Source organism: Schistocerca cancellata, chromosome 8, assembly GCF_023864275.1.
Source record: "Schistocerca cancellata isolate TAMUIC-IGC-003103 chromosome 8, iqSchCanc2.1, whole genome shotgun sequence".
NCBI lineage: Eukaryota > Metazoa > Arthropoda > Insecta > Orthoptera > Acrididae > Schistocerca > Schistocerca cancellata.
Window position 1 is genome coordinate 194,571,191 of NC_064633.1, and position 15,144 is coordinate 194,586,334.

At 46.8% G+C, this 15,144-nt stretch overlaps 1 protein-coding gene across 3 annotated transcripts in view; it reads left to right on the top strand.

Moving 5' to 3' along the window:
• Window positions 1-15,144, top strand: part of LOC126094631 (glycine receptor subunit alpha-3) — a 611,226-nt gene that overhangs the window by 455,972 nt on the left and 140,110 nt on the right. For all 3 annotated transcript variants that reach the window (XM_049909117.1, XM_049909118.1, XM_049909115.1), the window contains exon 7: window positions 4,905-5,048. In XM_049909117.1, the coding sequence (XP_049765074.1) occupies window positions 4,905-5,048 (144 nt within the window). The remainder of the gene's footprint in view (window positions 1-4,904; window positions 5,049-15,144) is intronic.

A 15,144-nucleotide genomic window follows, 5' to 3' on the forward strand; every position in this document is an offset into this window, starting at 1 on the left:
AGCTAGTGCCACACAACTCAGACCGCCCGTGCACGCCACCAGCAGTCCCGGCCTGATCACACGCCACAGAGACTTCCTCTCTGTTCTGCCGCAATCGATCAACTGCCCACACCTGGAAACTGGTCAAAAGATCAAACACACATCAGCCGATGAGACGACCAACCGAACGGCCAACCAACGGTCATTCCCGCTCCAGTCTTCTTCAGTCGGACAGTCCATGTGTGTCGTCAGCGGTCAGCAAGTAATGGCTGTCCGCACCTCACTGGGGCTCCGTGCCCGACGCTACTTCGTCCCCGGCCGCTGCTCCGTCCCCGACTGCTGCTCCGTGCTCGACCAACTGCCACACACACCATGGCACGGAAATATAACCGCCATACCAAAGAAGTTTCAGCAGTACCAGTATCGATAAACGCTGCTGCTGCCACTGACGGAGCTAAGTGAGCGACTCGTTCAGATAGGAACTCAGGGAGGAATAAGACGCCAGTCGATGGTGAAAAAATGCCCAAAGGAAAAACGGCATTAACGCGAGCCGACAACGGCTCACACACAGTTTCGTAAATCTACCAGGTACTTGTCGAACCCATCATGCAGAAGAACTGCTGTATTTCATCCCGAAAACAGACCAACATGCTGTTAAGCAGCTCATCATAATCCTTTTGCTCATCAATGGACAATGGCATCAAGGATCTAAAACTGTCAGCAAACTAAACACACACTCATATTCAGAAAAAAAAGAAAACCTTGAAGAACTAGAGAGTCAGTTGATAGCTGATGGCTGGAGAGAGAACATTTTGGCTACAGGTAGTCAGCAAAAACTAGTTATAGATGTAGGTCACTATTGCATCATGTATACGAATGGTGTTAACCCCCTTCAGCACCAACTAAGGTCTGAAAATGGTGCACTGAAACGCTGAAACTAGTAGCCATACAATAAATGACATCATAAGGACGGCTGTAGGTGTTTCAGTTTCTTACATAAATGAATGGCCGAAGTCCCCCAGACCTCCAGTCACAAGAATGGACGTACAAAAACTAGAGGAAGAAAGTTCATACTCACAGAGCATGTACACTACTTTTTTTTTGCAGAAATGATTAGCATTTGAACCACTTTGGCCTGAGGGTTCAAGGTCAACATCGATATCGCGTCGCAACACCACCTATTGGTAAAATGTACCCATGGGTATCGTTATGGCTATAAGCCGAAGGTAGTCGATCAGTGTGGCTTGAGCAGATATGCAGGATGCCTCGCAGACGTACGTGCGAACCATACCATCAGATCAGTGAGTTTCAAAGAGGGTGCATTATTGGTATGAGAGAATGTGATGCATCCGCCCAAGAAATTGCTGCTCTTGTGGGACGAAGGGTTTTGGCAGTACAACGGAAGGGCGTAAAACACGACGAGATCAGTCAGTTCGCACCACCCAGCCCTCCCCGAGAAGATTGACACCTCATCCGAATAGCACTGCAGGACAGATCAGCGTCCTCCTCTGCTACAGCGCTACAGTGGAACAGCGTAACACAACGTACAATATCAGGGATGACAGTCGGTCACCGCTTATTATGGCCTTGGTTACGTGAGTGTCGTCCACTTCTCCACCTATCTTTAACGAATGTGCAGGAACATGCTAGACGGCTGTCACTGGGGAGAGGAATGGCATCAGATAGTCTTTTCAGACGAATCCAGGTTCTGCTTGTTTGAAAATGATGGCCGCATTTTGGTTCGCAGCAGACAAGGGGAGTGGCATCACAGTGACTGCATTTGCACAAGACATACGGCACCAACTGAAGGAGCCGGCTGCGGTGGTCTAGCGGTTCAGGCGCTCAGTCCGGAACCGCGGGACTGCTACGGTCGCAGGTTCGAATCCTGCCTCGGGCATGGATGTGTGTGATGTCCTTAGGTTAGTTAGGTTTAAGTAGTTCTAAGTTCTAGGGGACTGATGACCACAGATGTTAAGTCCCATAGTGTTCAGAGCCATGTGAACCAACTGAAGGCCTCATGGTGTGGGGTGCTATTGGGTACAAACACAAATCATAGCCGGTGCGTGTCCAGGGCACTGTGACCAGCGTGACCTCCGTGAATGACATCCTGCTGTAAGTAGGCTGTTCAGGTTTTTATGTTGGTAACACCACGTAGCGCTCTGTATAAAAATCACTGACTGTGCTGAGTCAAGTCTGTGACTGGTTTGCATTGTTGGAATATTTGCTATTGCAATGTTGGGAAGTTGGATGTGAACAGCGCGTAGCGCTGCGCAGTTGGGAGGTGAACCGCCAGCAGTGGTGGATGTGGGGAGAGAGATGGCAGAATTTTAAGCGCGGACGATCTGGCCGTGTGTCCGCCAGAAAGAGTAAATTTGTAATACTGGATATCATGAACTGAGATATATATATTTTGAACACTATTAAGGGATCTGGCCGTGTGTCCGCCAGAAAGAGTAAATTTGTAATACTGGATATCATGAACTGAGATATATATATTTTGAACACTATTAAGGTAAATACATTGTTTGTTCTCTATCAAAATATTTCATTTGCTAACTACGCCTATCAGTAGTTAGAATCTTCTATTTAGCTGACAGTATTGGCGCACGCTGTTTTGCAGTAGTTTGAGTAACGAAGATTTTTGTGAGGTAAGTGATTCATGAAAGGTATAGGTTATTATAAGTCAGGGCCATTATTTTGTAGGAATTTTTGAAAGTCAGATTGCGTTGTGCTAAAAATATTGTATGTCAGTTTAAGCACAGTCATTTACAATTTTTCTAAAGGGATGTTTCATTGCGTCCAGTAGCCGTACTCTTTTTGCACGACACCCAAGGTGCCATTTTTCAGCACGACAATGCACGGTTACATGTTACTACACGAACACGCGCCTTCTTGATGTCACGGGATGTTAGCCGTTTGCCCTTGTCAACCATATTACCAGATCAACAGATTTGTCTCCAGTCGAAAATTTGTGGGATATGCTGAATCGATGGGTACAGCAATCTCAGACCCAATGCCAACCATGACAGAAAAACTTTGAAACCAGGTGAACGCAGCATGTATGGCTATGCTACAGGACGCCATTTCGCCTTATATACGTGGATGCCACCACGCATGGAACAACTTATCAATGCCCATGGTGGATCCCGTCCTACTACAGGACGAGGTGACATATGCTCATCATTTCTTCAGAACATACTAATGTACATGTCCTGTGAGTACGAACTTCCTATTACTAGTCTTTCAAAGTGTTCTGTTTTTCTGAACATGTGTGTATTTTAGTCACACTGTGGGCTCGTACAGCTCTCTTACGTATCGGACTTCAACGAGCTGCCCTTCCATGCTACGATGATCTACACTCCTGGAAATGGAAAAAAGAACACATTGACACCGGTGTGTCAGACCCACCATACTTGCTCCGGACACTGCGAGAGGGCTGTACAAGCAATGATCACACGCACGGCACAGCGGACACACCAGGAACCGCGGTGTTGGCCGTCGAATGGCGCTAGCTGCGCAGCATTTGTGCACCGCCGCCGTCAGTGTCAGCCAGTTTGCCGTGGCATACGGAGTTCCATCGCAGTCTTTAACACTGGTAGCATGCCGCGACAGCGTGGACGTGAACCGTATGTGCAGTTGACGGACTTTGAGCGAGGGCGTATAGTGGGCATGGGGGAGGCCGGGTGGACGTACCGCCGAATTGCTCAACACGTGGGGCGTGAGGTCTCCACAGTACATCGATGTTGTCGCCAGTGGTCGGCGGAAGGTGCACGTGCCCGTCGACCTAGGACCGGACCGCAGCGACGCACGGATGCACGTGAAGACCGTAGGATCCTACGCAGTGCCGTAGGGGACCGCACCGCCACTTCCCAGCAAATTAGGGACACTGTTGCTCCTGGGGTATCGGCGAGGACCATTCGCAACCGTCTCCATGAAGCTGGGCTACGGTCCCGCACACCGTTAGGCCGTCTTCCGCTCACGCCCCAACATCGTGCAGCCCGCCTCCAGTGGTGTCGCGACAGGCGTGAATGGAGGGACGAATGGAGACGTGTCGTCTTCAGCGATGAGAGTCACTTCTGCCTTGGTGCCAATGATGGTCGTATGCCTGTTTGGCGCCGTGCAGGTGAGCGCCTCAATCAGGACTGCATACGACCGAGGCACACAGGGCCAACACCCGGCATCATGGTGTGGGGAGCGATCTCCTACACTGGCCGTACACCACTGGTGATCGTCGAGGGGACACTGAATAGTGCACGGTACATCCAAACCGTCATCGAACCCATCGTTCTACCATTCCTAGACTGGCAAGGGAACTTGCTGTTCCAACAGGACAATGCACGTCCGCATGTATCCCGTGCCACCCAACGTGCTCTAGAAGGTGTAAGTCAACTACCCTGGCCAGCAAGATCTCCGGATCTGTCCCCCATTGAGCATGTTTGGGACTGGATGAAGCGTCGTCTCACGCGGTCTGCACGTCCAGCACGAACGCTGGTCCAACTGAGGCGCCAGGTGGAAATGGCATGGGAAGCCGTTCCACAGGACTACATCCAGCATCTCTACGATCGTCTCCATGGGAGAATAGCAGCCTGCATTGCTGCGAAAGGTGGATATACACTGTACTAGTGCCGACATTGTGCATGCTCTGTTGCCTGTGTCTATGTGCCTGTGGTTCTGTCAGTGTGATCATGTGTTGTATCTGACCCCAGGAATGTGTCAATAAAGTTTCCCCTTCCTGGGACAATGAATTCACGGTGTTCTTATTTCAATTTCCAGGAGTGTATGATCGACATCAGTTGTAAATGAAAACGTTGTCATTCTTGAGAGAATAAATGTTGAATGGCCTTGGTCCCGCCAGTGTTCTGTTAACTGACTATGAGTGTTCCCGTATGCCGGCCAGTGACAACTCGTGGCCTGTGTTGCTGCAGTCTCGTACAACATGCAGAAGCTGCGACTACGCTGGGCGGACGCGGACCCCATCATGCTCAACCCCGAGCTGAAGCTGCTGCAGTACAACGTGGGCCAGCCGCTGCAGATCGAGGAGACTGACGGATACGTGCCCGAGAGGGAAGGTGAGTCTGCACGCCTACAGCTTGGCTACACACCCGCTTCCTTGGCCGAACCTTCCTAACAGGTTAGAAACGTATACTACACACATCAAAAAAGGTTTTGCGTCACCCCAGTTCCCAGAACTCCTGAAGATGGTCATTGACTGTGCATATTGTATCACAGACACAGTCCCTTTTACTGATCAGAAAAGTCACTAAACCGCCTAAAGATGTAAACAACCATGCATGAGCAGCGCCTATCAGACGGAAGGGGTCCGACAGCCGATTAGTTCCAATCATTCCACCAGGAAGGGCGTACACAGCTCATGTTGTCTGTAGCTCAACCATGCCTAGACAGTCAATGCCGAGGCTCGATCGCGTCCGCATTGTTACTTTGTGCCAGGAAGGGCTGTCAACGAGGGAAGTGTCCAGGCGTCTCGGAGTGAACCAAAGTGGTGTTGTTCAGACATGGAGGAGATACAGAGAGTCAGGAACCGTAGATGACATGCCTCGCTCAGGCACCCAAGTGTTACTACAGCAATGGATGACCGCTACCTACGAATTATGGCTCGGAGGAACCTTGACAGCAACGACACCATGTTGAATAATGCTTTTCATACAGCCACAGGACGTCGTGTGATGACTCAAACTGTGCGCAACAGGCTGCATGATGCGCAACTTCACTCCCGACGTCCATGGCGAGGTCCGTCTTTGAAACCACTACACCAACCAGCGAGGTACAGATGGGCCCAACAACATGCCGAACAGACCCCTCAGGATTGGCATCACATTCTCTTCACCGATGAATGTTCATATGCCTTCAACCATATAATCGTCGGAGGCGTGTTTGGAGGCAACCCGGTCAGGCTGAAAGCCTTAGACACAGTCCACCGAGTGCAGCAAGGTGGTCCCCTACTGTTTTAGGGTCGCATTATGTGGGGCTTACGTACGCCGCTGGTGGTCATGGGAGGCACCGTAACGGCTGTACGATACGTGAATGCCATACTCCGACCGATAGTGCAACCATATCGGCAGCATATTGGCGATGCATTCGTCTTCATGGACGAGAATTCGCGCCCACATCGTGCACATCTTGTGAATGAGTTCCTTCAGGATAACGGCATCACTCGACTAGAGTGGCCAGCATGTTCTCCAGACATGAACCCTATCGAACATGCCTGAGATAGACAGTATGGCACGACGAATATAGGCATGCATCAATGCAAGAGGACGTGCTACTGGGTATTAGAGGTACCAGTGTGTAGAGCAATCTGGACCACCACCTCTGAAGGTCTCGCTGCATGGTGGTACAACATGCAATGTGTGGTTTTCATGAGCAATAAAAAGGGCGGAAATGATGTTTATGTTGATCTCTATTCCAATTTTCTGTACAGTTGCCAGAACTCTCGGAACCGAGCTGATGCAAAACTTTTTTGGTGTGTGTATATTGTGTCTCATACTCGAGTCTTTGACTTAGGTACGCGAAACTACCTAGAGAACCGCTCACAACACATGCCATGAAACCAGATAAAGCATTATTCCGTATTACCTTGAGCCAAACATAGATATAGAGAATACGGAAACACCAAAGACACAACATATTGCTATACTAGATATCGCTTAGGAAAACCGTTGACATTCAGACTAGCCTTACAATCATCTCAGAGTGGATAAACACAGCTCCCATCCTGTATGGCTTTCAAGGGAATTCTATACCATTCTTACTGAAAAATAGTGGCATTTTCAGACAACGATGATGGAGTAGGATAGCGATCACACACCCTTCTCTACAAAGTAGACAACAAAGGCTCAGTAATATTGAGATCTGGTGGTTGTGGTGACAAGGGAAGATGCGACAGTTGACTCTCATGCTCACAAAACCAGTACTGGACAATGCGAACTGTGCAGACAGCAACCCTGTCGTCTTGGAACATAGTATCACCATTGCCTAACATTGTACCATGGGATGAACTTGATCAGCCAAAATTGTCGCAGATTCCTTGGCAGTAGCTATGGGTCCCATGGAACACCACAAAACGGCTGTCCAAATCATCATCGAACCCCCGCCATATTTCACTCTTGGGACGAAAACTCGGCCAGAAGTTGGAAACAGTGTGAAACAACACTCATCCGACGAAATGACAGTCTTACATTTCTCCACAATCCAGGTTTTATGGCCGTGGCAGCACATTTACATGTTACAGGCATTTGCATCACTGGCGAGTGGTTTTGGAATTCCAGCTCTCTCTGTAGCTCCCTTCGTGTTGTTTTGGTGCTGACAAGGTTCGCGAGTGCGACATTTGGTTCTACAGTGGCTGTCATCTTATTTTTCGTCACAATCCTCTTCAGTGACAATTTGTCACGGTCACTCAACATACACTTCCGTCGACGTTGTGACTAAGCGGATGTTTGGCAGCTTTCCCTGTATCTGCATTTCCATCTACATCATACTCCGCAAGCCACCTAATGGCGTGTGGTGGAGGGCACTTTTTGTACCACTAACTGTGCCCTCCAACCTTGTTCCACTTGCGGATATAGTGGGAAGAATGATTGTCGGTAGGCTTCTGTATTGTCTTTAATTTCTAGAATTTTCTCGTCGTGGTCATTACGCGAGACGTACACTATGTGATCAAAAGGATCAGGACACCCACAAAAACATACGTTTTTCATATTATGTGCATTGTGCTGTCACCTACTGCCAGATACTCCATACCAGGACCTCAGTTCTCATTAGACATCGTGAGACAGCAGAATGGGGCGCTCCACGGAACTCACGGACTTCGAACGTGGTCAGGTGATTGGGTATCACTTGTGTCATAGGTCTGTACGAGAGATTTCCACACTCCTAAACATCCCTAGGTCCACTGTTTCCGATGTGATAGTGAAGTGGAAACGTGGAGGGACACGTAGAGCACAAAAGCGTGCAGGCCGACCTCGTCTGTTGACTGACAGAGACCGCCGACAGTTGAAGAGGGTCGTAATGTGTAATACGCAGACATCTATCCAGACCATTACACAGGAATTCCAAACTGCATCAGGATCCACTGAAATCACTATGGCAGTTAGGCGGGAGGTGAGAAAACTTGGATTTCATGGTCGAGCAGTTGCTCATAAGCCACACATCACGCCGGTAAATGACAAACGACGCCTCGCTTGGTGTAAAGAGCGTAAACATTGGATGATTGAACAGTGACGAATAACGGTACACAATGTGGTGATCCGGTGGCAGGGTGTGGGTATGGCTAAACCCTGGTGAACATCTTTTGCTAGCATGTCTAGTGCCAACAGTAAAATTCGGAGGGGGTGGTGTTATGGTGTGGTCATGTTTTTAATGGAGGGGGCTTGCACACTTTGTTGTTTTGCGTAGCACTATCACAGCACAGGCCTACATTGATGTTTTAAGCACCATCTTGTTTCCCACTGTTGAAGAGCAATTTGGGGATGGCGACTGCATCTTTCAACACGATCGATCACCTGTTCGTAAAGCACGGCCTGTGACGGAATGGTTACACGACAATAACATCCCTGTAATGGACTGGCCTGCACAGAGTCCTGACCTGAATTGTACAGAATACCTTTGGCATGTTTTGGAACGCCGACTTCGTGTCAGGCCTCACGGACCGACATCGATACCTCTCCTCAGTGCAGCACTCCGTGATGAATGGTCTGCCATGCCCCAAGAAACCTTCCAGCACCTGATTGAATGTATGCCTGCGAGAGTGGAAGGTGTCATCAAGGCTAAGGGTGGACCAACACCATACTGAATTCCAGCATTACCGATGATAGGCGCTATGAACTTGTAAGTCATTTTCAGCCAGGATTTCCGGATACTTTTGATCCCATAGTGTATATGGACGGCAAGTAATATGTTCTCCGACTCTTCCTGGAAAGCGCTTTCTCGAAACTTCAGTAGTATGTCTCTCCTGATACCCAACGCCTCTCTTGTAACGTATGCCATTGGAGTTTGTTGGGTATCTCCGTAACGCTCTTTCGCCGCCCAAATGATCCTGTGACGAAACATGTCACTCTTCGTTGGATGTTCTCTGCTTCTTCTATGAGTCCTACCTGGTATGGATCCCAGACAGATAAATAATAAGAATCGGTCGAATAAGCACCTTGTAAACCACTTCCTTCGTGACTGAGTTACATTTCCTTAAGATTCTTTCTATGAATCTGCATATGGCATCTGCTTTTCCCACTCTCTCTGGATAGTTACGCATAGATATTTTACGGTTTGTCATCAATACAGTAGCTGTAAAGTAGTGGATTTCTTGTGCTGTGTTTGCGCAGTATGTTACATTTATGTACGTTCAGGGCCAACTGCCAGAGCATGCACCATTCATCGATTCTCTGGAGGTCATTCTGCAAATTGTTACTATCTTCTGGCGTTGCTACTTTGTTACAAACACCTTAAAGAGCAGTAACGGTCCTATCACACTTCCTTGGGGTACTCCTGAAATTACCTTTACATCTATTGATTTTATTTCGTTAAGAGCGACATGTTGCAAAGCAGTCTTGAATCCAATTGCAAATCTGCTTCGGTACAAGATAAGCTCGCATTTCTTTCTGTAAGCGGCAGTGCTGGATGGTGTCAAATGCCTTCCCAAAAAAATGGCTCAAATGGCTCTGAGTACTATGGGACTTAACATCTGAGTCCCCTAGAACTTAGAACTACTTAGACCTAACCAACCTAAGGACATCACACTCATCCATGCCCGAGGCAGGATTCGAACCTGCGACCGTAGCGGTTGCGCTGTTCCAGATTGTAGCGCCTAGAACCGCTCGGCCACTCCGGCCGCCAAATGCCTTCCCAAAGTCAAGAAACACGCATCAACGGCGCTGTGAATCTCGTGGAAGAACAGAGCGAACTGAGTTTCGCAGGATCTCTGTTTGCGGATATCCATGTTGATTTTTATAGACAAATTTTCACTCTCCAAAAACATCATAATTCTTGATCATGAAACATGATCCATAATTCCTCAACAGATTGACGGCAACGATATATGTTTATAGTTGTGTGCATCTGTCCTACGGCCCTTCTTAAAAACGGGAATGAACTGCTCTTTCTTCCAGTCGCTAGGGACCCACCGTGGCTCAAGTGATCAAATTACAGCTAGAAGGGGAGCAAGTTCTTTCGCATAATGTTTGGAGAATCTTATAGTATCTCATCTGGTCCTGACGCCTTTCCACTTCTAAGTGATTGTAGTCGATTTTCTCGGTTATTCCAATATCCACCATCTCGACGTTCGTATGACGATTGAAAGAAGGGACCGTATTACGATCTTCCGCGGTGAAACAATTTCCGAAGACCGAATCCACTATTTCAGCCTTCTCTATGTTATCTTCCGTTTCGATGCCAGTATGGTCACTGAGTGAATGGACGTATGATTTTTACCCACTTACTGATTTTACATAAGACCAAAACCTCTTAGGATTTTTACTCAGATCGGTGGATAAAGCTTTACTTTCAGAGTCATTGAAAGCTTCTCTCATTGCTCTGCTTACGCTCATTTTCGATTCTTTCTCCTTTTTTTTGCCAGCTAGGTTTTTACTTCTCTTGAATCTGAGATGAAATTCTCTTTGTTTACATAGCACTTTTCTAACATGGCTATTAAACCATGGTGAGTCTTTCCTATCCCTTAAGACCTTACTCGGAACGTACTTGTCTAGGGCATACTGCACGATGCCTTTGAATTTTTTCCATTTGTCCTCCACATCTTCATCCTCATCACCGAATATTTGATGCTGACTGCTCAGATACTCTGAAATTTGTATCCTGTCACTCTTGCTAAGCAAAAATATCTTTTTAAGACCCATTGTCATAGATGCTATCACAGCCTTATGATCACTGATACCTTCCTTTACTTTAACTAATTCGACAATTACAGGTCCGTTTGTTGCCAGGAGGTCTAAGACGTTACTCTCATGTGTTGGTTCTCTAACTGTCTGCTCAAAGCAATTTTCGGGCAAGACTTACAGAACAATATGACACGAATCCCTGCCTATGTCACCAATTTTGATAGCACGAGACTCCCAGTCTATACCTTGCAAGCTGAAGTCTCCCTCTGTTACAACGGCATGACCATGCAAATTATTATCGATTTTCTGTTAGGTTATTCCTGAAGCGCTGTACCACTAGATCTCCTGACCCAGGCGCTCTATGAAAACATACTATTACTATTTTTGATCGAGCTTTGATAGTTTACTTCACCCAGATTAATTCACAATCGGAATCCGTGATAACCTAGATAGATTTTATCGAATTCTGTACTGCAATAAACATCACCATTGGCGACTACCCTATCCTTACTTTAAATATTCCATTCTGAACTTAGGCTTTTGTTGTATTTAACGTTCTGTTTCAACCAACTTTCAGTCCTAATACTACCTGTGCATTATAGTGTTCAGTGTTGTTGCTTTGGTCTTCAGTCCAGAGACTGAGCGATACTAATTCTGGAATCTTTTCTTGGATGCTCCTACAGTTTACTAAAATCATATTAACCTTCTCTATCTATGGTCTGCAAGGACGAACGTTCTCTGAGGACGTTGTGGCTAATTTATCAGGTAAATAGTCTTTGATCGCAAGGGAGGGTTCCTCTAACCAAAAAAGCCCGATGTGCACGCCATACGTACTCCACTACGCTAATAGCCCCTTCCCGAGGGTATTCCACGCCTGACCTATTAAGGGGAACCGTGCAATTCTGCACCCGATAGCGGAGGTTGAGAAACATTCGGTACCGTCGCAGAGTCGCCTGAGCCTTTGGTATAGACCTTCCACTCTTCTCCAAACCAGAGGAACGCAATTAACCCTGTGTCCGATGCCACAAATACATAGCTTAACCTGCACCCCGCGTGCGGTGCTAGTTGCCTCCACCAGATCAGCCATCCACCGAAAAGAGCCGAGGATGTCCTCTACTCTCGTGAGAGCTCTTATCAGTACTTGCAGGCAGCTACTCTGTGTGTACGACTTACCCAGGGCTTCTCTCTCACGAGGCAACAGCATTGTTATTCGACTCGAGGCAACTGCATGTTTTACACAGCCATGCTTTTTTTCGATGTACATGCATACACTATATTATTATTATATGGTTCATTATCTATATTAATTATATGTTGCAGGAGTTCCGACTCCTGGGTTACAGTACGCTTGTTCGCCCACTGCTTGAATACTGCTCAGCAGTGTGGGATCCGTACCAGATAGGGTTGATAGAAGATATAGAGAAGATCCAACGGAGAGCAGCGCACTTCGTTACAGGATCATTTAGTAATCGCGAAAGCGTTACGGAGATGATAGATAAACTCCAGTGGAAGCCTCTGCAGGAGAGACGCTCAGTAGCTCGGTACGGGCTTTTGTTAAAGTTTAGAGAACATACCTTCACCGAAGAGTCAAGCAGTATATTGCTCCCTCCTACGTATATCTCGCGAAGAGACCACGAGGATAAAATCAGAGAGATTAGAGCCCACACAGAGGCATACCGACAATCCTTCTTTCCACGAACAATACGAGACTGGAATAGAAGGGAGAACCGATAGAGGTACTCAAGGTACCCTCCGCCACACACCGTCAGGTGGCTTGCGGAGTATGGATGTAGATGAACCCAAGCGGCAGGCGTCACTCGTGTCGACATGTGCCTCTATATGCACTCAGTGAACTCGATAGTCGCCGGAAGAGCCTCCTCCACATCAGGGAGGGGACGTCCCGGCAAACATACCGAATGCACCTGGCATTCTTTCCCGCCTTGCCCGCTATTTTCCTGAGGTGCTCCATCACCCGCTTAACATTGGAGCGCACAGTGACAAGCATACCTACCCTCTGCACTAGACCGGACAGGGCAGGAAAATCGGCCGTATAACGATATGTTTACGTAATGTGTATACATAAACATACAGTTGTAAATGTCCCTGTTCGGGCGCCAATTATAACGATATGTTTATGTAATGTGTATACATAAACATACAGTTATAAATGTCCCCGTTCGTAGTCGCTAATTATAACAATATGTTTACTTTTGTGCTGTAACATATAGCTATAATCAGCGGTGGATGCCCGCATCTCGTGGTCGTGCGGTAGCGTTCTCGTTTCCCATGCCCGGGTTCCCGGGTTCGATTCCCGGCGGGGTCAGGGATTTTCTCTGCCTCGTGATGGCTGGGTGTTGTGTGCTGTCCTTAGGTTATTTAGCTTTAAGTAGTTCTAAGTTCTAGGGGACTGATGACCATAGATGTTAAGTCCCATAGTGCTCAGAGCCATTTGAATCAGCGGTGGAAACATATTTGCGAACGCCGACCGTATGCGGCTGTTTCTTGTTTGATCGTCCGATCAGTCGGAAGTTGCATTGCAGAGGAGAGAAAATGCCTATTCAAAATATAATTATTTTTGGATAGCTCAACATGAATTTCCTAAGCGACCGTAGTTTATCATGCATTTACCAGTAGAATATGGCGCGGAGAAAATATTTCGCCGCGTGCAACTTCCGTCCGAACTCGACGAAAGAATTCGTGACTGTGATCTCTCTATTTGGCAGAAACATAAAGAAAATTAAATAACTTCATGAAGGAGTGAGACATAGATTCTATATTAAATAAATAGTCCATACACCAGTTCCATTTAAGTCTGAATTTATGGCAATTAATAGACGAACTTACACTGCAATGAAGGATTTAACATGGATGCCGTTTTGACTGGCACTTCTCGTAATGAAAACAATTCCTTCGACGTTTTCACATACACGTCGCACAATAAATCTACTGCTAGGCACTTTTAGTATTACACATTTACTTTACACTAAAACAATATTATTTTTAACGATAATAATACGGCGGCAAGACATGCACGTCCGACACAAGTTACAAGAGACAAGAGAAGATTGAGTAACTTTTCATCGAGAATATCTCGTACATAAAAAAAAAGTGTAGAAGTGTTCTTCTTCTGTCCGTTTTTCGCGCCGCGGTTTTCAAAGTCAATAATTCACTGCATCTCTGACGGCGCTTCGACAATAAACAAGTTACGTCACAGGTCGTTCACCTTTTACATTCTCGCAACATTATTTGCTAACTGTAGCTGTTGCCGAGCGACTGCTCGATTAGTGAATGATTTAAAATGATAAGGCAATCACATAAGGTTACAGCCGCTGGCCCACAGGAGAGGCATCCCGTGCTGGATTAGTTATCTTGAACACTGGATAGCTCCTCCTACCTGTTGCTAAGGCGTAGGGAGCCAGCCGTGCGAACTGCTCCCTCTGTCGCTTTCCACCCAGTGACACGCGAACCCACCACTGTCTGCGAGCCACTCTCGGGTGAGGACGGACCGGTCAGATGCGTGGGTAGCAGAAGATACAGCGACACGCGGGTCACCTGGGGATTCAAACGGCACCAGATGAGTCGCGGGTCTCGTCACCAGCGCCCTGATGTCGAAGCTTTGAGCATTAGCCGGAAGCATATCGACGGTAAACAATGCAGCTTCCAGGTGTTTACGGACAGCAGCCAATTCCCCTTGTGTCTGCTCACAACAAGCACAGTCCGCAGCCATATCGTAGTGTCTGAATAATAGATATAAAATCTCAAAAGTCACTACCGAGTTTGGAATGTACGTAAAATATAATGAGGAGAGTATAGAAACACTAGAAACTGCTCTGGAAATTTCTCACTATCCCCTGAGATGGTAAGGTCTTAAACAGAAATAAATTTCTCTGCTGAAGTGGATGTATCTACCGTTGGGTGCTACTATAAACTCTGCTTACCCAAGAAGAATATAATATTCAAGAAGAATATAATAATTCCAATCCCAAAGAAAGCAGGTGTTGACAGATGTGAAAATTACCGAACAATCAGTTTAATAAGTCACAGCTGCAAAATACTAACACGAATTCTTTACAGACGAATGGAAAAACTAGTAGAAGCCGACCTCGGGGAAGATCAGTTTGGATTCCGTAGAAATACTGGAACACGTGAGGCAATACTGACCTTACGACTTATCTTAGAAGAAAGATTAAGGAAAGGCAAACCTATGTTTCTAGCATTTGTAGACTTAGAGAAAGCTTTTGACAATGTTGACTGGAATACTCTCTTTCAAATTCTAAAGGTGGCAGGGGTAAAATACAGGGAGCGAAAGGCTATTTACAAT